This window comes from Sphaeramia orbicularis, chromosome 6 (genome assembly GCF_902148855.1).
Source record: "Sphaeramia orbicularis chromosome 6, fSphaOr1.1, whole genome shotgun sequence".
Classification (NCBI taxonomy): Eukaryota; Metazoa; Chordata; class Actinopteri; order Kurtiformes; family Apogonidae; genus Sphaeramia; species Sphaeramia orbicularis.
The window spans coordinates 28,966,477-28,990,967 of record NC_043962.1 but is presented as its reverse complement, the minus strand read 5'-3'; the positions used below and the strand labels follow the sequence as shown (position 1 = coordinate 28,990,967).

At 37.1% G+C, this 24,491-nt stretch overlaps 1 protein-coding gene across 3 annotated transcripts in view; it reads right to left on the bottom strand.

Moving 5' to 3' along the window:
- Positions 1-24,491, bottom strand: part of LOC115421695 (gonadotropin-releasing hormone II receptor-like) — a 43,040-nt gene that overhangs the window by 4,347 nt on the left and 14,202 nt on the right. The window contains exons 2-3 of one of the 3 annotated variants that reach the window (XR_003935711.1): positions 10,000-10,195; positions 9,113-9,922 (exon numbers count right to left, since the gene is read on the bottom strand). Coding sequence is in view for 2 of the 3 variants with exons in the window: in XM_030137698.1 (XP_029993558.1) it covers positions 9,459-9,922; positions 10,000-10,195 (660 nt within the window). In the remaining variant the exon portion in view is untranslated. Of the gene's footprint in view, positions 1-8,313; positions 9,923-9,999; positions 10,196-24,491 lie in introns of those variants that run through there. The other 2 variants (XM_030137698.1, XM_030137697.1) reach the window with 2 other exon arrangements.

Here is a 24,491-nt window from a genome sequence, read left to right as displayed (position 1 = left end):
TTTTTTAATTATTTGTAGCTTTTGTGCAGTGCAGGACCTGCACGACAAAAAATGCCAGAGTGAGTTACATTGAAACCACACTGTTGAACCCATAAAGACCCAAACATCCACCAGCGACCAAAATTATCTACTGAACTAAACTGTTTAATACCTGTTGATCCACTAATCCTATCAATACAGGTAAATAATTGGTTAAAATGTAGTTTGTCATCTTTTCATGGTCATCAGATATGACCCATTTGGATGTTCAGAGGCTCCATAGTTACTGTGGAAACACCGTCATCTTCTACAGCATTGATTCACCAGTAAAACCCATGGAATTGGATCAGTCACAGTGGATGGACACACTGGATTTATATTCAATTAATGAGAGATTTTATTTTTAAAAGTTTTCTCTGTTTTTGATTCAATAACTATCTAACTTTAATCTGAGCTTTTGTGAACATCTATAGGATCAGTAAAATAATTACTGGAAAATACCTGATTTTCACTGGAAAAATGCCAAATATGGAGGAATATTCTTTAATAAATGGTGATAAATCACTTGAGAAATGTTGAATATAGAGAAAAAATCATTTTGGAAGGGCCACAAAAGTAACACTGGATCTTTACGTGTTAATCTCATGTGAAAAATATTAATACAATGAAATAAATGTTGTTGCTAATCTTTGACATGGTTTTGACACTGTGATATAAAACAATGCCACATATTGTATGGATAATATCTCATATTTTGTGTTGTCTTTTTAATAAAAACAAGTTGCATCACATATTCCAACTGGCATTTAAAAGACAAAATCCTGAAAATCCTTCAATATTTGGTTGTTTTGAGCAGACATTTAGTGGTTTAAGAATCTATGCAGGAAAAAAAAAACGCAAAAGACATTGATATATGCAGCTTTTCTAGCAGTTTCTTGTGAGTGCATTTTTGTCTTAAGGGTCCCCAGAGGGTTGTATAGTCTATAATAGGCCTCTAAAAGTAACTGACAACTGTAACACAGCCATAATGAGTCAAATCAAGAAAGAAAAATATCCAGAGGGGTCCACAAGGGTTAAAACACTGCTAAATTTAACCTTATATCAGGATTATGTGCAGATATTTCATGCTTAAGTGTTTTTTTTTTTTTATTTTATTTTTTTTAAATCTATAATAACAGATGCTTTGGAGGTTATTATAAAATGGAGCTGAAATTGTTCTTTTTAACATTCCGTCATTATTTTATTTCAGAAAGTCTCTCTTGTTTGTAGTGCTTTTTTTTTCTTTACTTCTTTTTTTATCCCTCTTAGCGCAGTGTTTGTCATCAAGTCCTGTCTCATGAGATTCTTGTCCTCTGCATCCTCACACTTCATTCGCTCTCCTCTGCACCTTTCCCATCAGTCAGCTGAAAAGCCCACGTCACGCCCCCCTCCTCCGCAGAGTCCTGAGACTTGCCCCAGTTCCCAAAATGAAACTCTCATGTTTATCAGCTGTATATGGGATTGAAAAAGGGATGCACACACAGCTGACTTTCTGCAACATCTCTTACCCTTCAGCCACATGGAGGGAATTTAGATCAGAGGAGTGTGAAATTGGAAGCTGAAAAGACACTGATCATGGACATAAATAGTAGAAGATAGTTTGGTTATTTATGGTAATGCATTTTAAAGTGTTTTTAACTAAATCATGTTTCATTTTGCTGTTTGTGGTTGTGTGATGGGGATTCTTCACCCAAACAGCTGAAGCCTTAATACTGGGGAGCAGAGCTTAGATGTGTTAAAAATAGCCGGCGACTGCACTGACCTTCTCTCTCTCTTTTCAGATATTCTGCTGTTTGGGCCAAAGGTTTTTAAATCAGGGCTTTAAGTAAAACATGCACAGATGGAGGTTCCTAATCAGCACACTTGTTTGATCCTATCAGCCAACGTGAAAGATAAAGATGAAAGACAGCAGGTTGGGTGTTGAACTCCCTTTTAGACAAAGATAAGAAAGCATGCCTTGCCTTTGTCTTATATGTGCGATAACTAAAAAGCTGAATCCTTACGACTGCTGAGTCGAATGCACGGGTCTCTGATGCAGGTTTGACTCAGCAGGATGTTCTTTTTCCACTTTATGGAATGATGCGCTGAGATAATTACATATTTTGGATTATGCTTGCTCTAAACAGTGAAACAAAAAGAGACATTTTTCTCTGCTGGTTTATTTTTGGTATTGCTCTTTCCCATCTCTGCACCGCACGCTGGTACACATTTTGGAGAAATCAAATTTTCCACTTCAACTACGACATCTGTAGCAAGGTTTTTGCCCTGTGGTTCACTCATTTTGCCTCATAGGAAGTCTGTGATTTGGTTTCATCTGTAAATCTGAAGTAAAATTAGACATTAGAAATTTTTAGGCTTACCTCTGTTGTACTTTTTTTAATATGTGTAAGTCCAATGTGTAATTTAACAATCTTTTCCTTAATGTGTCTGATGTGTAATGTTTTTTTTTTATTTTATTTTAACACTTGTCTTGTACTTGTCTGTGTTTAGGTATTTTTGCATATATATATATATATATATATATATATATATATATATATATATATATATATATATATATATATATATATATATATATATGTATGTGTGTGTGTGTGTGTATGTATATATATATATATATATATATATATATATATATATATATATATATATATATATATATATATATATATATATATGGGTTTTTTTATCGAACATTTAGAACCCTGTGCTACCTTATAGGGTACTATTTTAACATCTATCCAGGGACTGCAGGTAATAAATACCCATTAGGCTAACTCACATTATTTACAGTAATGTGAATTAATGTACAATGTCCCTGTTAAATATACAAAAAAATAAATAAAACAAGTGGTCTCAAGCACAACAAATCCGGCCCCTGCATGTATTGTAGCTTATTTTGGCATCGATCCAAATGATTTCATCATGTCTATGCATGTGCTGATGTCAGTATATCAGTTGCTTCTATATATGTGCCAAGTTTGAAGTAAATTGAAACAAAATTGACGTTTTTATGGACATTTGAAATGTCACCCACTATAAGTAAAAAGAAAAAAAAAAAAAAGATTTAAAGACTTCATTAAAAATTGAAACTTTGACTTACTTTTCCCAAAATGTAATGACATCTATTCTGGGTCACTGGCAATCTATAAACCCAATTTGGTAAGAATTCAACCAATAGTTTTGCTGCTACAGACATTTGAAATGTTACTCATTATAAGTAAATGGGGAAAAAAAGATTTTAAAAATTCATAAAAAATTTTACGTTTGACCTACAGTTCTCAAAATGTAATCAGATCTATTTTGCGTCAGTGGCAATCTATAAACGCAATCTGGTATGAATTCAACCAATAGTTTTACTGCGAGAGTGTTAACAAACAAACAAACAAACAAATAAACAAACAAACCGATCCAAAAACAATGCCCCTTGCCACCCCTTTGGTGGGGTGGAGTAATCAAATAGATTTAAAACAAGGAGGTGAGCAAATGTTTAATTTGTAGATTGCATCTGTTTATTTATTTATCTGAAATAATCATCAGTAATATACCCTTTTCTTTTCATAAAGTGCACCTAAAGCTTTTCTTATTATATTTTCTATCTCTTTGTAATAACATTTACTACTACAACCATCACTATACAAAAAGAAAAAAGCTTTTTTACTAAAAGTAAAAAAGCTAAACAACTAAAGCAAGAGTGAATTCCTCGGCCTGACAGCTTCAGTACCTCCAGCTCGGTTGTGTTTTAATAGACTCACTCAGCAATGAAATGCCCTGAAGATGAATCTGCCCAGATTAAAGGCCTCATCATTCACTGTTGCATGGCATATAAGCTCCAGGTCAGTGATGAGCATTCCTCCGTGAATCTTTTAAGCATGTACCTGTCATCCACATTGTGTCAACTTTAACAGGTTCAGCAGTGATGCTCTGCTCAACGCAGACAACCACAATAAAATCAACTTGGAGAATTTTAATTCATCTGAACAGGAGAGGAGTCTAATTACATTCACTGTCATATATTTATACTTGTACTCATATTTGACAAACAAAACTAATTAAAGTCCTGTTATGGTGGCACAAAGATGTAACCAGGATCCGTTTTGCTCAGAAGCAGGACTCACAGTTATATGAATGTGGGGTCTGTTGAAATACAAGTGGTTCCACCTGTTTTATTGAAATATTCATTTTACTTTCATAACTGTCAAACCCTTATTTAAAAGATGATGAATTATGAGAACAGGAGACTTTGACATAATTCACTAACTTATAACAATATTCCTTAATTTATTCTCATTTCGCTCTTATAAAATATAACACAGCCACAAGTTGAGTTCAGGAGAAAAGCTTTGTAATAGAGGTAGAGAAGTGATGAACAGAGGATGGAGGCTCAGACTGACAGACGGTGGCGACATGAGAAACATACAGACCAGAGAGAGATGGTTTTAATGGGCAAGTGGGTCAAAAACTAACAGCCGAGGTAGAAAACAGATGAGAGAGGTAAGGGATGGAGCAGAGGGTAACAACGGGGGTAGGCGGCAGGCGGCAGGTGAAGGTCTGGTAGCAGGTTGGGTCATTACAATTAGACTCGCGGAGAAGCCTGGCTGAACCGCTTGACACCAAAGATAAAACAATCTGGTGTGGAGCATGGGAACGTGGCAGGTATGCATGCTGTGGCTGATGAGAAACAGGTGAGCAATCACAGCCAGGAAGTGATTACTGGAGGGAAAAGGAGCTGACAAGTGGCATAAAGTGAGGACAGGAAGGAGGTGGATCTGATGAACCGTGACGGAAAAACAGTGAACACAGAATATGGAATGAGCTCATGATACTTCCACAAATACACATCAGATGAATGTTCAATTTAACTTCGTCTCCAATTACACAAAGAGAGACACTGGTTTGATTTTGTAATCGTCAGTGCGCTATTTCATTTCCTTGTATAACCTCTGAATAACAGTGGATAATCAGAGAACGATTTCTGGGACTATAATGGGAGGTTTAATCTTCACATGGCATACAGCTGCTTTACTTCCACGGCCTCACCCAGGCACAATGTTGTATTCTCAGCAGAAAATGGCACACTTTCAATAAGTTCCTCTGAAATCTGAAATATCATGTTTCTGAAATGGTGTGCAAAAGCTCAGAGGGAGAAACGTGTCTTTGTCAAAACAGGCATTTCCTGGATTGCTCTGGTGTCCAGTCATCTGTAACGCCTGCTGTGCAAATTTTATGGGCTTTAAATTGCACCTGAATCTATGCCAAACCAGTACCTGTGAAGTGAAGGTGCAATAATGTCAATACAGGAACAGAAAAAAAACACCCTGCCACAGGACCAAGGTTCTGGAGCTTTTCTGAAGCTTTTTGTCAGAACAAAATCTCCATTAGCAGATGAATTATGACATGTCATGGATTTTCATTTTTTCAAAACACCTTAAGGACTTCACCTCTTTGTAAGATTACAAGTGATCACTATAAACCTAACTGAAATTCAACAATGATGTTTTCACCTCAACATGAACATAACTTTTTCTCTTGGATTGATCCTTGTTAAGTAATTGTATCCATTATCATTGTATAACTGAAATTCAGCTGCACTGACTTTTGTTAGAGAAATATGATATTAGACTGTTCTCTGTAAATACCAGGTGTCCAGACCACAAGTCATGGATGGGTCATGATGATATATCCCATGAGAAAGCACCCAGGATATGTCTACCATTTCTTCTCTATCTACATGTTGTCTGTCTCATGGTGCCGGTTTGAGACCAGAGCAGCCTGTTGTCCTTGGGGAGATCAGGCCATAGGGTAGGTGGGAGAAGAGTACAAATGTGGTCACTGAACCCATGCATCACCGTGTTTTGGATACCTAAGCCAATGGTGAACTTGATCAACGTCATTATGTTTGTACACTTGGACCAATGGTTGTAATATTCATGTTCTTTTATAAGATCTTAAACTTCCTGGTGTTAGTCAGTCAGCTGCTGCATCTCGCTATATGTACTTGACTCCTTGCAGGTAAAATCTTCTGATTCCAGAATCCAGCGACTCCGTCTTTTGTCTCAGCGTGTATCACAGAATTTTTCTATCAACTTGTTTGGCTTTGAATGCATCTGGATAATTTAAAGGCGCTATATGTAATATTTCCTCCTTAAAATGCTCAAATATGGCCTCAAATTATCTTCCTGAAGTCCTGAGAATCTGCCATAGATGCCAGTGTACTGGACTGTAGACATATGAACTGCATTTCTTCATATGGTGTGACAGATTTATGTGACCACTAGAAAGAGTAGTGAGTCACTCTGCCGGTCTCACATGGAGACAAAAACTAACACCAAAGACCCTTTGACCAAAGTGTCCGAAAATGTCCAGATGGGATGGGAACCACTGAGAAACAACTTTTAGAGTCAAAGAAAGTGACTCGGTGATGAAAGTTTTAAGCGCTGTTGTTGTTTTTACCACTGGACACAACTCTAAATGAAAAGAATGGATTTCTACACGTGAGTCTGACTATGAAGCTTATGAATGTTTAAAGTTAGTATATGATGTTATTATCTTTGTGGAATTCATCGTTTCTTGATCCATGGTTCAGACCTAACTTGGACAGTTCAGACCTTTTTTGGACGATTCCAAATTGATCTTTAGTTCAGCTACTGACAGCACAAACCACACAGAAAACTGAGGTGATTTGTGGTTTTAAGGATGTGAGCTTTTTATTGCCCTGCCGGAGGGGAGTCAAGTGGTACTGTTTTTGGTTTGGTGTGTATGTTAACACTCTAGCAGCAAAACTATTGGGTGAATTCATACCAAATTGGGTTTATAGATTACCAGTGACCCAGAATAGATATGATTACCTCCGTCAGGAGGTATTGTGATCACTTTGCTTTGTGTGCCTGCGTGTTTGTTTGTTAGCAAGAGAACTCAAAAAGTTATGAACGGATTTTCATGAAATTTTCAGGAAATGTTGATACTGGCACAAGGAAGAAATGATTAAATTTTGGTGGTGATCGAGGGTGGGGGCAGATCTGTCTTGGCGGAGGTCTGCCCTCTCCGAGTGCTTTTCTTGTTACATTTTGGGAACAGTAGGTCAAAGGTAAAACATTTTTATTAATTTTTATTTATTTATTTTTTTCCCCATTTACTTATAATGGCCAACATTTCACATATCTGTAGCAGCAAAACTATTGGTTGAATTCATACCAAATTTGGTTTATATATTGCCTGTGACCCAGAACAGATGTGGTTACATTTTGGGAAAAGTAAATAAAAGTCTAAATTTTTTATGAATTTTGTAAATCTTTTTTTTTTTTTCCCATTTACTTATCATGGCCAAAATTTCAAATGTCTACAAAAACATAAATTTTGTTTCAATTTACTTCAAACTTGGCACATATATAGAGGTAATTGATATGCTGACATCAGCACATGCATAGACATAACGGCATCAGCTGGATCGATGCCAAAATAAGCTACAATATGTATGAGGGGCGGGGTTTGTTGTGCCTGGCACCACTTATTTGAAGGAGAATGTAGTGTTGATTTATTGGTGATACCTCTAAGAGTGCTCTGGTGCATGTCCCTACTGTTGATAGTTTAGAACATCATACCTACTTATAACTCCTTTAACCCATAAAGACCCAAACATCCACTGGCGACCAAAATCATCTACACAGTTAAACGTTTAATACTTGTTGATCCACTAATCCAATATATATATATATTGGTGTAAAATACAGTTTGCCATCTTTTCATGGTCATCAGATATGACCCATTTGGACGTTCAGGGGTTTTGTAGTGAACATTGAAACACTGTCATCTTCTACAACATTGATTTAGCAGTAAAACCCATGGAGTTGGATCAATGACAGTGGATGGAGACAGTTGTTTTATGTTCAGTTAATGATACATTCTGCAGAAAGAATCACTTTTTTCTGTTTCTGATATAATAACCCTCAATTTTAATCTGAGCTTTAATAAACATCTGCATGATCAGTAACTTAAATATAGAAAATGCCTGATTTTTGCTGAAAAAACACCAAATAAAGAACATTATATGACAATAAATGGTGATAAATCAGTTAAGAAATATTAAATATGGAGAAAAACCATTTGGGAACTGCCACAAAAGTAGCACTGGGTCTTTGTGGGTTAAAAGACACTTATGGAGACAAATTTTAGTCAGTGACTGTTTAATAACAGTCATCAGGCTTTAAGACACGCAAACTACTAATTGTATAGTATTATTAAAATAACTCTCATCTTACTGAACTATATTTACCCCAAAATCAACTAAAGCAGTGAAAAGGTTAAATTATTTATTGAGGGAAATAAATTACATTGCATCATTTTTTAAAGAGGAAAAACAATGACATGCAAACAAATACAATAGAGCACATTTTCTGAGGTATGGGGAGATTTACAACATAAATAAACAGAATAAACACTTCACTGAGAACTTGCAAGTACAATATTAAACAGTTTTAAGTATTAAATATAATCTCAGACACAGAAAGCAGTACAATTCACAAAATATTAAAGATATATTTTCAACAGCTTTGTCTCCACTCTTTGTGTAACACAGAGATGGTGCTCAAAGGTACATTCATGTACATCATAAATAACATTATTCAAAAGGCCATCATGGTTGATAATCATGTTAAAACATTCATTTTTGTAATAAAAGTACATCACAGTCTTTTATACTGCACACAAAGCACTACAAATTACAGTTTAGAATAGTTTTCATTGAATTAGCAATGATCAGAAGACACTGCGGCGATAATTTTTAAAAGATATCAGAGAAAAATAAATAAAACCTCTACACACAGCACTGAGATAACACAAAAGACAAATCTGATCAGTATAGATATTTTTTGATCACAGTTATTGAGTAATTTATTGTCTGTAATCACATTTAGTTTGCTTTGCCACAGAAAATAATGACAGAAAATCATTATCACACCATTAAAACACAGTAGATTAAGCAGCTGCATGTGTTCTAACTGGTGCCTTCAACTTGTCAAAGTTCTTCTTTATACCCACAATAATGTTGACTGGAAATACAGGTGGGATTATGTCTCTGTACATTTATAGCACGCACTGAATTTCAACCTAAATACTGTGCGATGTGTTGCATTATTCAGTCCTGGTAAAATACTGTGCAAGTGAAATGACACGCATCACCCTGCTGTGTTTTATCAGATCCTCATCAATGCCATCCCAGATTCTATGCGAACAAATTGTAAGAAATTGAACAGACCATGGATGAGTCATAATACACCATCGATTAGAGACACAAGTGGAACAAAGGGAACAAATTCATTTGGCAAGAGAACATAGACTCTACGGATGTTCAATACTCTAAAGCAAAACTACTGAACCAGCTGTCACATCTAGAAAAAGACTGATAGAGAGCAGATATTTTCTTTTTGAGGTGCTTTAAACCATTATATCTGGCTTACTGGGATGACTGGCCTTGAGCCACTTGGAGTGCTGTTGTTGACATTGTTCTCCTCTATGTTTGCACTGGGCCTACCTGAGGCCTTTTGCCTGCGAGATGACAGACTGGTCATGTGTATGAGGCAGGTGTTGTTCTCTAGATCACTCTGTGTGTTTGATATTCGAAAGCATCTTTTGAGACCCTGGTGCAGATGAATGGTAAACAGACCATAAGTGATGGGGTCTAGACATGCGTTGAAGAGGCCAAAGATAAACAACATGTGAGTCAGAGAGTGAGAGACTGTCTCTTCCATTTTCTCGGGGAACAACCAATACCACAGGCCTAACAGGTAGTACGGAGTCCAGCAAATGATAAATGATGTCACGATGACAATGCTCATCTTGAGAGTCCTCATCCGAGCTTTAGGGATATTGTTATGGGAGCGACGTAGATGAACATCTCTAGACAGCACTAGGAGACAAGAAAACACTCAATTCACACAGTGGCTCAGTATCCTTACTTAGACTGAAGGTATACATGGTACGTACACGTACTGCGGCTGGAGATCTCAATGAGGATTCGTGTGTAACAGAAGATCATGATGGCCAAAGGTAGAAGGAAGAGGCACACGAAGGTGAACATGTTGTAGAGGGTCTCCTGCCAATGCTGCACAAAACTGCCATGGGTGGTGCACTGGGTGAAATTCTCAGGGACTGTGATGGTCACATTGTGAAATATAAACATCTGTAAAAAAAAAAAAACAAAAACAAAAAAAACCCATTAATAAATAATGAATAACATCGCATTGCATCTAAAGCAGAAATATGGAGAGTGATGGTCACTAACGATCATAATGGGTAGTGGGCTTTACCTGCTTTACATTGACCAATAATGATGTGATGTGAAGTACAATTCTAAATGGAGGTGCCTACAGTTCACAACTAATAATTTTGAGTTAAATATAAGTCCTGGTCTCAGGTATGTGTTAAATATGGTCCAATCAGTCACTATAAATGTTCTCATTGTGTGTCATTGTGTAGGTCTGTTATTTGAGCTGGTTTTGTTCATTTAGACCGGGGGTGGGCTCATGTGGCTCTTTCATCCCCCTCCTGCGGTTCTCTGTGGCTTTGGGAACACGAATAAAGAGTATGAGTATTTCATTTAAATTAATTTTATTTTAGTTTGTTATTTTTATTTTTTATGTGATTCTAAATTTAAAGATTATGGTGATCTTATTACATTAAAATAAAATGTGTTTAATTTTTTGTCGCTCGGTAAAATAATAGTAAAAGGTTTAAACCATCAGTTCCAATTGTTAGTTGATGAGGTTAAAGCCTGTGTTCTGATAAGGGATGTGTTGGTCGCGAACGCAACAGCTCTTAGAGCCGGCTCTGTCAAGTGAATGATAGGCGCTGGCTCCTACCTGGGAGCCGGAGCCATGTTTTTCTCAGTTTTTTTTCTTTTCAGGCTGCACAAATTCACTCTACTGCATTATGTCTACTGCACTGAACAGAGCTGTGTTGGCGCTGTCCAGTGCTGAAGCTGTTCAAAAGGCACAGGTAACCATAGCGCTGTCCAGTGCTGAACCTAATAGAGGTAGGTTTTCTTTAAGATAAGATAAGATAAGATATGATAAGATAAGATAAGATAAGATAAGATAAGATAAGATAAGATAAGATAAGATAAGATAAGATAAGATAAGATAAGATAAGATAAGATAAAATTTTCCTTTATTGATCCCACAATGGGGGAATTCCCAGTGTTATCAGCAGCATGAAACATACACATAAACATACACGTACACGTAAAAACAGTCATACAAATTTAAATAAAAAAGTGTTTTAAAAAAAAAAAAGGGTTTTATACATAGCATTAAGGTAAAAAACGATATATGCAGTCTTATATTCATTTTAGTTGTCAAAAGAGTTTTGTGACTCCCAGTGTTGTTGTTTCATCCAAATGGCTCTGAGTGTTTAAGTTTACCGACCCCTGATTTAGACAGTAAATTTCATTAGAGTTACATTATTTTGACCTATTTTAAAGGGCCTAAAACTCTATTTGCAATTTTGTTGTTAATCTTTTTTTTCCCTCAAGTAAATCTTTCTTTCTTTCTTTCTTTCTTTCTTTCTTTCTTTCTTTCTTTCTTTCTTTCTTTCTTTCTTTCGATGTTTCTTTTTTTTTTTTTTTACTTTAACCCATAAAGACCCACTGATACTTTTGTGGCAGTTTTATTTTCTAAAGTGATTTACCACCATTGATTGTAATATTACCTTCCTTATTTTGCATTTTTTCAATGTACAGTCGCAGAAAAAATTATTAGACCATCAAAAGTAATCAAAAACAATGGTTATGCAATCAAGTACTAACTCTTGTGTGTATCATGTGACTAAACTAAAATTAAAATCAATAAATAAAATTTGATTGATTGAGTGATTTAATTGGTTTTCCCCTGTAAGTCGCTTTGGAAAAAAGCGTCTGCCAAATGCGTAAACATAAACATAAACATAAAACAGACAGAAAAAGAAAACATGGAATGCCTAAAAGCACTGTTTTTGGCAGTACAATGCCATAGCTATTGATGTAAGAACTGAAGTGATTTTAGTTATTATCAAGAAAACCATGGAAAATGGCTAGATATCAGCTCTTAAATTAAATGATCTATTTTTGTTGTTATCATTATATTTGTCCAAACAAATGTACCTTCAGTTGCACCAGGCATTAAAATGAACAAGAAATTGAAGAAAACAAGGGGTGGTCTAATCATTTTTTCCACAACTGTAAATCATGTATTTTCCTGTATTTAATTTGCTGACCATGTAGATATTCATAAAAGCTCAGAGTAAATAATAATAATAATAATGGATTAGATTTATGTAGCGCTTTTCTATGAATGCATACTCAAAGTGCGTACAGTGGAGCCATTATTCATTCACACTCTGGTGGTGGTAAACTACATATGTAACCACAGCTGCAACTCCAACCACCACCAAACATTCATACGCATTCATACACCAGTGTGAGTAGCAGCACCGGAGGCAAGGAGGGTGAAGTGTCCTACCCAAGGATGCAAGAGCACATTAGCAGGACAGAGCGGGATTTGAACCGCCTACCCCTCGGTTATTTGACGACCCACTCTACCTCCTGAGCCACAGTTATTAAACATTTTAGATCAGTTTGGGTTAAAACTGTGTTCATTATCTTCACTGCTCGGTCCATGACAAACACATTTTCTAAAATGTCAAAAGTCTGTACAACTACTGTACAGTATAAACCCTTTTAATAAAATAGGACACTAGACCTTTCAACCTCTATGACTCTGTTTCATAAGGTCAGCTAGCCGCTACAGCACACACGTTCATCTCGTTTTTCCTTCAGTTTGAGCATCACTGTTTTAGGTCTTGTACATTTTTACGGTAGAGTCCCTGTTTGTGAAGATTAGACTCCACCTGAGCTGCCCTTTGTCACCGATTCTGTTCATATTTTATTTTATGTGTCAGGTTCAGTGGCCTCAGGATTGCCTCAGCCTTTGGGAGATGATGTCGTCATGCTGGGTTCATCAAAGTGCAAACCTGCACTGGGGCAGTTAGAAGCCGAGTGAACAGGAGGTGGGATGAGGATCAACACCTCTGAGCCTGGATCTCTGATTTGAGTGGCCATGGATGGGTTACTGCCTCATTTTAAGAAACATTCTATGGATCTTGTTCACAAGTGAGGGAAGGGTTGACCAGGATGGGTCTGTGTAGCTTTGGTATTGATGTGGATGCTGTACTGGCCTATTATGATAAAAATAAAAAGTACACTGTAAAAAATGCAGTGTCAATTTTTCAGAGTCAAGCTATTTTAACCTAGACAGAGTATTTTTAGCTCTATGGAGAGTTAACCAGCTCTAACAGTAGAGTTAAAAGTCAGTGTAAAGTTCTGCACAGATGCAGTGTAAAATTCAACTCTACAGAGTGCCGCATTGCATTGTGGGTACTGGACATTTTACTCATTGTGTTCTATTTTATGTGCAGGGGTACAACGGGGGTTTTGTGTTCACGTTTATTTAGGTTAATGTGTTTGTTTTACAATGTTTATTGTCCTTTTTATGTTTATTTTTATCTTTTATTAATATGACACCATTAGTCAAACCTGTAGGCAGAACAATGCGTTACCTGTTTGTCGCTATAAACTTACTGTCAACTTACAACAGGCAAGACTAAACTTGTACAGGGTAACATGCTCACGCTATGTCTTGTGTTCTTACATATGTCAATTTGATATATTGACCAAAATGCGACCCATATTGTCCTAAGAACGTTACCATTCACTAGTAAGTCAAAGAAATCTAGTGAAATAAAGGAAATTTATCTTGAATCATTAACCACTGACCAATATGTGATTAAACTTAAGACTTAAACTTTCTAAATTAGAAAAATATTTCAAAAAACAGTATCTGGAGTGTTAGAAACCCATGGAGCATATTTTCACTTTTTAAATTGTTACTGTAACAATAATACACTTAATCTACCAATACAAACCAAAGAGTCACTTCAAGAAATCTCTAAAATTATTTCACGACCCCCACCTTGGGAACCCCTGCAATTCTACATTAATCCAATATCAGCATAGGGTACAAATTTATGAAGAAAATAACACTGCAGAGAAAAAAAATATCAACACATTATAGAGTCATTTCATTCATACACATTTCATTGTTAATTTTGACATTGAATTGAGTAGAATTAACTCTGAAAAATTTGACACTGGCCATAGAGTAAATTTTACTCTATTTTTGAGTTGGACCAAACGTTGTCTGAAACAGAGTTAAATTCAACTCTCTAAGAGTTATAAATTGGCACTGTTTTTTTGTTTGTTTGTTTGTTTGTTTTTACTGTGTCAAAGGCTTTATGTAAGATCTCAGTTCACAGGCTGATCTATGTTCCTGCTCTGGGGAGAAGATGTGGGTAGTGACCGAAAGAACAAAACTGCAGATATAATAAGTGGAAATAGGTTTTGTCCACAGGGTGACTGAGCCCTCACACAAAGACAGGATGAGGAATTCAGTTGAGGTGATGGAGCATCTGGTTGGGATTTCTCCTGGAAGCCTCCCTGGTAGGATTTTCAGGTACGTTCAACCAGGGGAAGGCCTTGGGGCAAACCCAGGATTTGTTGGAAGGGATATAGCTTTTGGCTGGCCTGGGAAATCCTCAGATTCCACCCCCTGGAAGAGCTGGAGGGGATCCCCAGGGGAAAGGGATGTCAGGGTTTTCTGATGAGGCTGCCGCAACCTGGACTGGATAAGTGGAAGAAGATTGCTGGGTGGTTTATGTCCTTTGCAAGTATGATCACTTCTGTAGGTGTTTTATACAACATCACGACAGGTGGCGAGATAGGAAGAAAGAAAAAAATATTTGCAGATACTAACATATGCGCATATGTGTATCCAAATATTTATATATGTAAATAATAGAGATACATACATACTCAGCAGCAAATGCTACTGAAAAAAGGCGCTGATAGAACAAACCAAAGAAAACCAGAAAAAGAGTATATGATGAAAATACAATATATATTGATTTTGGCCACTTAGAATCTGAACATTTCCAGCGCTATGCTATAAAGTGCAATAATTGAGCAACGTGCTCCTACCAGCGGTCGCTAAATAAAAGCTTGATTTAATATTTTTTATTGGACAGGAGAAAAAAAATCAAGTCAATATTTATTCCACAATCCCTATGAGCAATTCATCCTCATGAAATTCTGCACCAAGCTAGGGGTCAATTTCACACTATTAAACAAAATAAAGTTCAGGAATTGCACTTCTTGCTGACAAATGAAGACGCCCAACAGAAAAACCTAAGGCTTTGGTTTTCTGTTTGAGCACACAAATTAATTTGACTCATTAAAGTGACTTCAAACCCCACAAATACTCAGCATACAGCCAATAATTTAATCTCCTGTGATTTTACGGGTCTTCATAATCCACTGCTGTGAGTCACTTCATTAAAAAAAAAAAAAAAAAGACAAAACATTTCAGTGCAGCACAGAAATTATATTAAAGCCTAATATACAAGGCTGCTTTCCACAAATTGTTTAATTTCTACACCTTGTACGTCTTTGAAATTAAGGTGTCTCAGGTTTTTAATGTGCGATTGTGCTAAAATGTTTTAAAAGAGACACGGTGTCAGTTAAAGTATATTGGACAGACTTCACGGAGGAGCAAAGTCAAACCCTGGGGCTAAAACATGAGTTGAATTTTGAAAGCAGCTCGGAGCCTCTAAGCAGAGAAAATAGAAAAAGCTGCGCCATGGCCCCAGGTTATTTCTCTCTATCAAGGCATTTAGTGCAGTTTGCTTCAAGCCTTCAGATATTACGAAGACAAATAGATTAGAAGGACTGAGCTTGCGAACAGCTGAGCCACTGACAGTCAAACAGGAAGTCAGTCAGCTTTCATGTCCACTTGAGGGCATGTTTGTACTTCTACTGTGTATTTGTAGGGTTTTGTGCATTATTATAAGACTGTTGATTTTATATGTTTCATGTGGAAACTATTTTGATAAACAATCAACAAATGACAGAATGAAAGCAATGAGTCATCGGATTTGGCTGAATACATATCAGTTGATTTATCATGCATCTAAAATTACAATCAAAAACTGTGAATCGGAGCGAATGAATAAAAAGGCACAGTTGCATCTCCTCATTTCAGAGGATGACCAAACAGATTTCTGAACTGCATTCATTTAAAAGGCATTGAGTTACAGGAAAACCTTCTATGTAAATGAGCTGCCACAGGAACCAGCCTTAAGGTTATGAACCCTTCATTACTCCGGAGTTCATCCTTAAAACCTACGGGGAGGGCATTCAAGAGGGTACTTTTACAGATGTTTGATGGGCTTTAACCCTTTTTCTGTTTGCAAACACTTCTCATTCAGGCTGCCTTCAGACTGCAGCAAAAAGTGTCTCAAATCTTTGCTCATATGTAGTGGCTTTTCCATTGGACATCTGTGCAAAATTTTACCGACATTTACTAAATGTCGACAAAACAGAAGCGCGTAATGTTGGTTTTTCCATTAAATTACAAATGCAATGATTTGAGTATTTATTATTGTGAGATGACATAAGAAGTCATTCCATAAACATGGTGACAAATGTAAATATCATGTTGGTTTACAGATATATTCATTATTCTTAGGGATGCACTGATACTGATATGAGTATTGGGCATCGACTCCGATACTCAGTGTGTGTACTTGTATTTGTACTCGTAAAAGATATCTGATACAAATGCACCAATACCACTTACGGCCGTGTGACATTCACAGTTCATTGCAACAGGTATGAGGAAGAGGAATAATGTGTGGGGAGTGTGAAGAGTGTGGAGATTTTTCAAAATAAATGACAGTGATAAAAGTAACGCTGACTGCAAGTAACGTTACAGACACAGACAGATACAGATGGAGCGTTCGGTCCGTCCTCTGCGTACATTCCATCTGTTTTCCAGGTGCTGGTGGATGCGTACCCAGACAGAGAATACCACCAGGAGTACGGAGCGGTGTGGACCGCCGCCAGCGGAAGTGAAAACCAAACTTATCACTCATTTCTCTTTTCTCTACCTGCTGAAGCTAAGCTATTAAACCTTACCAGTGAAAACTCTGCAATATTAGTATCACATTAGTGTTGCCTCTGTCGTCTCCATGTTTGTTATTACTGACTTTCCTCTTCTTCTAAAAAACTTTACTCTTCTTCGCGGTATTTGTCCAGTATGGTTAATTCAGAGTGGCGCCCCCTGGTGGATTAATTGAGAAACGCTCATTCCAACACATTAAATGTCAGTAGCAGCACTTTGTTCCAGTCAGACTAATGACAACGACAATAAAGCACATTTACTAAAGGAACTAAGAACTGGAATGGGATTATTAAGTACTCGTATTGGTACTCGGTATTGGCAAGTACTCAAATGTAAGTACTCGTACTCATCCTCGGTCTGGAAAAAGTGGTATCAGTGCATGCTTAATTATTATTATATATTACCCCTCTATCCCTTACTAAATAAAAAAAAAGATTCGGTTTTCTGGTGTGTCCACATACACCGCGCCATGTTTCTTTTAAAACTCTTCTTCTTTGCTTGCTGTAATGTCCATCAACATCCATTTTTTTTTAAATTCATGTGACACTAGTTGTGGAAAAAGGTCTTTCTATTGCAGTTTTGCGTGATATACCAGTTTCAGTATGCTCAAAAAATTACCTTTTGCCACCACGAAAACTTTTCATTGAAAAACAAGGGTTTTGGCAAAATTGTTGTTTGTCTGTTAGGCAAATTTTTTAGAAAAATTTGAAGGTCAATGGAAAAGTGACTTGTGCCTCTGGCTTGTTTTTTCCATCACAGTGTGAACAACACAAATCTCATGGAGTTTGACCTTTTCAGTTCTGATTTCACTGGCTTTAAAATGTGTTAACTGAATACCTAGTGTGAACACACAACAGATGCATTAAGGATTGATCACCTACAGAGATACTGGGAGAGACTGAAAGAGCGAGTTAACATCCTCTGTGTGCTATGGCAACAGCTTCATACAAAGACATATTATGAGTACTTGATATAAGATGCCTGAGCACAACTGAACAATGCTTCACCACTTTTTTGTCTGTGGTTTGGATAATCCAGGGCTGTTTCTCGCAAACTAGACGGATGCTCAGGCCCCCAAACCACCAGGGGGTCCCAAAGCTGCATGTTCAGCCTCATCTGAGGAGAATTAAAATAAATGTAGGATATAAATAAAATAAACTGCAAGGATAATCTGTGGCTGGTGTTGTTGTGGCATTGTTATGGAGGTAAGGTCATATTCGTTGGACTGCACTGTCACACAGTTAGTGACATAGCAGGTGGCAGGTATGATGGGAATGATTGACAGCTACCCACCTATCATTCCCGTTAGCGAGAGTGTTAAACAAACCAAACACTGTAATGGCATCAAAAAGAATTTATCTCAGGGGTTGTTAAAATAAACATTTTTTATAAACACTTAAAATCTGTTTTATTTATTGACATATAGAGGATTATTGTTTTCTTTGAATTACAGTATTTTATCACTTTAACTTACCTGAGTGGTTCAACTTAAGATGTTTAATTTTAACTGTAGCCTGTTTTGCTCATGAAGCATAACAGATTGTGGCATCTTAGTAGACCATCTAAAGCAGAGGTGTCCAAACCCGGTCGTCCAGGGCTGGTATCCTGCATGTTTTAGGGGCTTTCACACTGCGTACCCGAGTCCGCACCATACTTGCATACGTTCACATCTTTCCCACAGATATTGCGTTCACAAGCACGAACCACGGCCCCTACCCGCATATGAGTGGGTGTTACAGGGCTGAAGCAGTAGGTGGTGATGTGGAAGGAATTCTGTCGCTATCCAACAAACGTGGAAGTCAGAAGAAGACAAACCCTTACCTATCTGTTAGCCTGTTTAAGGTCAAAGTGAAGAAGAGCGACCTTGTCCCTGATATATCACCGGGTGGTTCGGTCAATAAGACTGGCCCGTGCCGCATGAGTCCGAGGTTATTTCAGGAGTTAACAGGAGCGCTGTCTATGGTTTTGTGGTGATTAACCCACTTCCGCTGGCGGAGTGGTGGTTAGGTCATTTCTGGTCTCGGGCAGTGATCGCTTTCACACGACAACACATCGTACTGAAGTCCATGCAGTCTGTACCCAGGACTCCCTTCTCAACTGGACTCAGGTACGGTACTCGAGCACGGAACGTTTGCATTCACACTGATAAAAATAAGTGGACTTTGGGGTCCAGCGTACTCGGATACAGACTCGAGTACACTGTGTGAAAATGCCCCTAGATGTTTCCCTCTTCCAGCACACCTGGAAGCCATTACATCATTAACAGGCTACTGCAGAGTTTGATGGTGAGCAGATCATTAATTGAACCAGGTGTGCTGGAAGAGGGAAATATCTAAAACATGCAGGATACCAGCCCTCAAGGACCAAGTTTGGACACCCCTGATCTAAAGGGTTTAGGAATCTCTTCATTGTAGTTTGACAAACTAGGTGCCCCCCCTAACAGCATCTTGTTTAGGGCCCCTATGAAGCTAGAAACGGCCCTGGGATAATCAGGTAGAAATCTATGTTAAAAGTGCTTGAAGATTCATTCATTCCTAAAGTGTATTTTAAGCAAAATGAATGATAAAACAAAAAGAATGTTCAGAGTTATCATATTCATATTTAATGTGTACTGATTTCATTCAAAACATCAACTCCTAAAGTGAATAACAAGCAAGAAAACCCTTAAATGCTGCCAACGGCGTCCTCTATGCAGCGCAGTTTATTCAGTTTGATGTGGAAAAAAGTTACAAATCATGTTTGTTCAACTTGAACTGAATTACACTGTTTTAGGCTATAATTTAATTGCATATAGAGTTGGCCACTTGGAATGAGATGTTTAAAGTTCTAACGTCTGAACCGGGCCATGATGATCAGATGTTTTTGAACAAGACATCAGTCTGAAGAGTCGTATCAAAATTCAAGCATTTTTCTAAATTGATTTTTCTCACTTCTTCACTGCTGGGTGTCACTCAATAAAACATTTGCCTCTTTTTCTTCATCTTCATTCTTGTTGGCCTCACTCATAAATTCTCTGGCTTCCACTGCACACCGACTTGAGCCCAAACTGTAAACATTGACTTAGTGGGCTCCGTTTACTTCACTATGACTAGGTGCTACTTGTTTATCTTCTGTTCGTTTTAGTCTTTTTGAATCTGATACTGACGACAATTTGAAACTAATGTCAAAAAAAGCAGTCTTGAATTAAACTGTGTGTGGAAAAACACATAGAAATGTTTCAGATCTAGTGCTGGAAAACATTAAATATCTGCATTAGCCTCAGAATCAGGTTTTGTCCTGGAGCTATGATTTAAGTATTTTCTCTGAGGCTTTGCTCCTGACAGTCATATCATTTCTTCAACTTCTCATGGCCAAAATTAGAGGGAAACGCTACAGGTTTCTAATAATCACAAATTATAAAAAGAGATTATTATGGAATTATGGGTTGTCAGTGATAATTGATATTAAATGATATTTATTTTAAACTAAATTTCACCCTTATATTATTAACTCTTATAGACTTACAGTTATTTTTGTGGAGATTCTCAAATAAATTTTTCTCCACATTTAACCTTGCCATCTATTATAATATCATCCTCCATATTTTGCATTTAATCTATTGATCACATACATGTTCATAAAAGCTCAGCGTAAATTCAAAGGTTCTTTTATCAAATAGTGAAAACTGAAAAAAAAATAGCAAAACTTATCACTAATGTATTCCAAAAGTCAGAACAGAATTGGGAAAGAAAGCTTTTCGATTTTCTGCTCCCACTGCCTGAAACCACCGACAGTAGGAGAAAAAAATCAAGGAACTGGTCAAAATCATTTTAAAGGGTTGGGAAAAGGATAAATCTGGATGTAGATATAGATTTTTCTAATTGACTGAATCGGGTTCTGCTTTGAGATGCTTTTAAGGAATGTTGTGGTACACTTTTAGTACCTTTTAATTAACTGATGGTGTTTTACATGTATGTTTTTAGTGTAGTGTTTTATGTATGGTTCTAGAACTGAGTTTTACTGCAGTATGTAGTTTAAGTATGTTTTTACTGTGTGTCATGATCTGTGCCGGTGTGACCCTCGGCTCCTCCCTCTCCTCATCATTATCAGACTCACCTGCTGGCGCTGCATGGCTGCAGCCAATTACTCTCTTGCCTATTTAAGGATTAGGTTTGCAGCCATACAGCACTGGTTCATTTCTCTCCATTCAACTCCATAACCCAGACATTTATCCATCTTCTCTATGGACTCTGACTCAGATTTTGTGTGGGTTTTTTTTTATGGACTCTGATTTAGCTTTTGTGTTAGGTTTTCTGTGTTTTCCGTTGTTTGGTTTTCATTTTTGTTAAATAAATTTGTATTTTCTTCTTTCAGTACCGTGCATTTGAGTCCTCTCTTTTCCCCCCGTTGTGACACTGTGGATGTATGGCTGAAATTGATCTTTTCTGTTGCTTCTGCTGCTGCTGTCTTGGCCAGGACAGTCTTACTAAAGTGATTTTTAATCTCAATGAGCCTTTTTGCTAGTGGACACCTAGCTAAGAGAAAATGTCCATGCACAGGTTGATGGAACTGGTGGACAATAAAACAGAACAACATTTTGGGCAATAAAACAAAACAGTCTTCTCATCGTTAAAACAAACAATGGACGATAGCTGACAGCTGTTTAGAACTTCGAGTTGTAGTAAGTCAGCTAGCGGACGCCTAGCTAAGAGAAAAAGTCCATGGAACAGGTCGATGGAGCTGGTGGACCTCCTCACGGTTAAAACAATCGTCGATAGCTAACAGCCGCTTAGAACTTTTTGAGTTGTGTCTTGTATGATAAACACCGAAACTCCTATAGAAGCTACTCTTTGACTGAAAGCACTGAGACTGGCATGTCCAGACATGTATGGGCAGGCGACAATTTACTTGGTCAAAAGAAAAAGAGGTGTGGTCATAACTAAAATGTATTAATTTAAATCCATTTAACTTAAATTTATTCACAAATTTGACTATATCTTAAAAAGAGTTGACTATACTTACTATTTTCTGGTAATATCATCAAACTTATATTTTTAAATGCATTCTAATTGATTCTTTTGTCAGTATGCTTGACATCCGGGCTTACAGTGTGATTAAATTAAATTGATTGATTGATTAATTAATTAATTAATTAATTAACTGTACACAGATAACAAGTGTCTACATTGTCATTTGTCAAACTACATGGGTTTGACTAGTCAATCAAAGTTGTGGAAGATGATGTTTCCATGTTTACTATCGTTTACTACTACGTTTCTGACCGTTCAAATAATGATGAAAATCTGAGAAACTGTCTTTTACCTGAATTATTTACATGTGTTGATAGGATTCGTGGTTCAGAACTTATTAAATATTTTAGATCAGCTGATGCTTTTGGCCAATCAGGGACCTTTCTGTGTGGAGTTTGCATTTTTTCCCTGTGTTTTCGTGGGTTCTCTCCAGGTACTCTGGTTTCCTCCCACCTTCCAAAGACATGCACTGATAGGTTAACTGGTCAACCTAAAAGTGCCCATAGGTGTGAATGTGAGAGTGATTGGTTGTTCGTCTCTGTCAGCAGCTATGTCAGCTGTGTGATGAACTGGCAACTTATCCAGGGTGTACCCCGCCTTCACCCATAGGCAGCTGGGTTAGGCTCCAGCACCCTCCTGACCCTAGTGAGGATAAAGCAGGTTTGGAAGATGAATGAAAGAATAAATGAATGATGCTTCTGGTTGCCAGTGACTGATCAGGTTTTTGGGGGTTAAAGGTAATGACTTTATTAACACCATTTATTTGACATTATACCTAGTATTTATTATTTCTTCCTCTTCTTAGGGTGTTTTCACACCTGAATTTCATTCTGATTCAGGGAGTAATGTACTACAGTGCGTTTCAGTGTTGCGCATCACCTTGTTTCGGTTCATGTTCACACTGCTCCATGCCCCCACACCCATGTAAACAGGTGGAAGCCATGTTCCTTCACATGCTCACTGAAAATCTTGAATACTTCGGAGTTTTTGTGGGTTTTATCGAGCATTTCCAATTTATGCTCATCTTCCCAAATGCCAATGAGGCATTCCAAACTGCTCCTCGACTCATTTTCTCCACTTGCTTATCCAGTAGCTGATGAAAGGTTTGAAGCTCATTAAGCTCATTAGCCCATTTTCTGTACTGTCTAGCAGCGGTACTTTTTCGACAGAGCTGCTCCGCTTCATAGTAATGTTTGCGACATCGCAGCGTCTCATACTCATACTCATACTGCTTTCACATTTGCCTGATTGAACCGAGCCAAAGACTTGTTCAACAATGGCTCTAGGTGTGAAAAGACCCTTAGATATTAATATTTGTCCATAACATTGTCATAAGCTGAGGCAGGTCAAACATGACTGAAATGTGAAAATCAGGCTGTGACCAATTTCAAATGGACAGCAAGAAACTCGCTCCTCTTAAGAATGTCTGGGACAAAATGTTCGATCGTTGTCTCCTGCTGTCTTAACCATGAGTTAGAGGGAGATCACTGATGACACTGGTTTCATTACACAGACAGGAGCAATACAACCAATAAATCTAATCCAATACAATGGAAAAGTTGCACGGAAAAAGTTGAGGACTCCATAAAGTAGTGTGAGTTAATATGACCTTATTTCAACTGTAAATTGAACTTGACATGAGGCTGTCATTTTCCATTTTTAATATTCTGTACAGCATTTCAGGTGGACATGGTGGTACAGCAAGAACTGATGACTAAATGTCAGCTGCACAGCCTTGACGTTGCAGGGTCTGGGTATTTTTTTATGTGTATTAAATTTTAATTTCTTTCCTCTTCTTCTATTCTTCATCAGTTCATCAAGTCAAAATTAAACATGGAAAAATACAGTGATGAATGACACTAGTTTTAAATAGAGGGGAACTCTGTCTAAGCCTCACAGTCATGTTTAATTAACCCATAAAGACGCAGTGTGATAATTACAAAAAATAATTTTCTCTTTATCTAACCTTTCTTAAGTGTTTTATCACCATTTATTATAATATTATCCTCTGTATTTTGCATTGTTGAAGTATAAATCTGGTATTTTACTATATTTAATTTACTGATCATGTAGATGTTCATAAAAGCTCAGATTAAAGTTGAGGGTTATTACATCAGCAAAAGAGAAAACTGAAGAAAAAGTGACTTTAACAGCAAAGACATCACTAACTGAACATAAACCAAGTGTCTCCATCCACTATCATTTATTTATCAAACTGGTGATAAATGACAGTTTTTCTTACTGGTGAATCAGTGTTGTAGAAGTTGATGGTGTTTCCGCGTTCCCTAAGGTGGGTCATATCTGATGACCATGAAAAGATGATAAACTGTATTTTACACCAATTATTTACATGTATTTATAGGTTTAGTGGATCAGAATGTATTAAACATTTTAGATTGGATGATTCTGGTCACCAGTG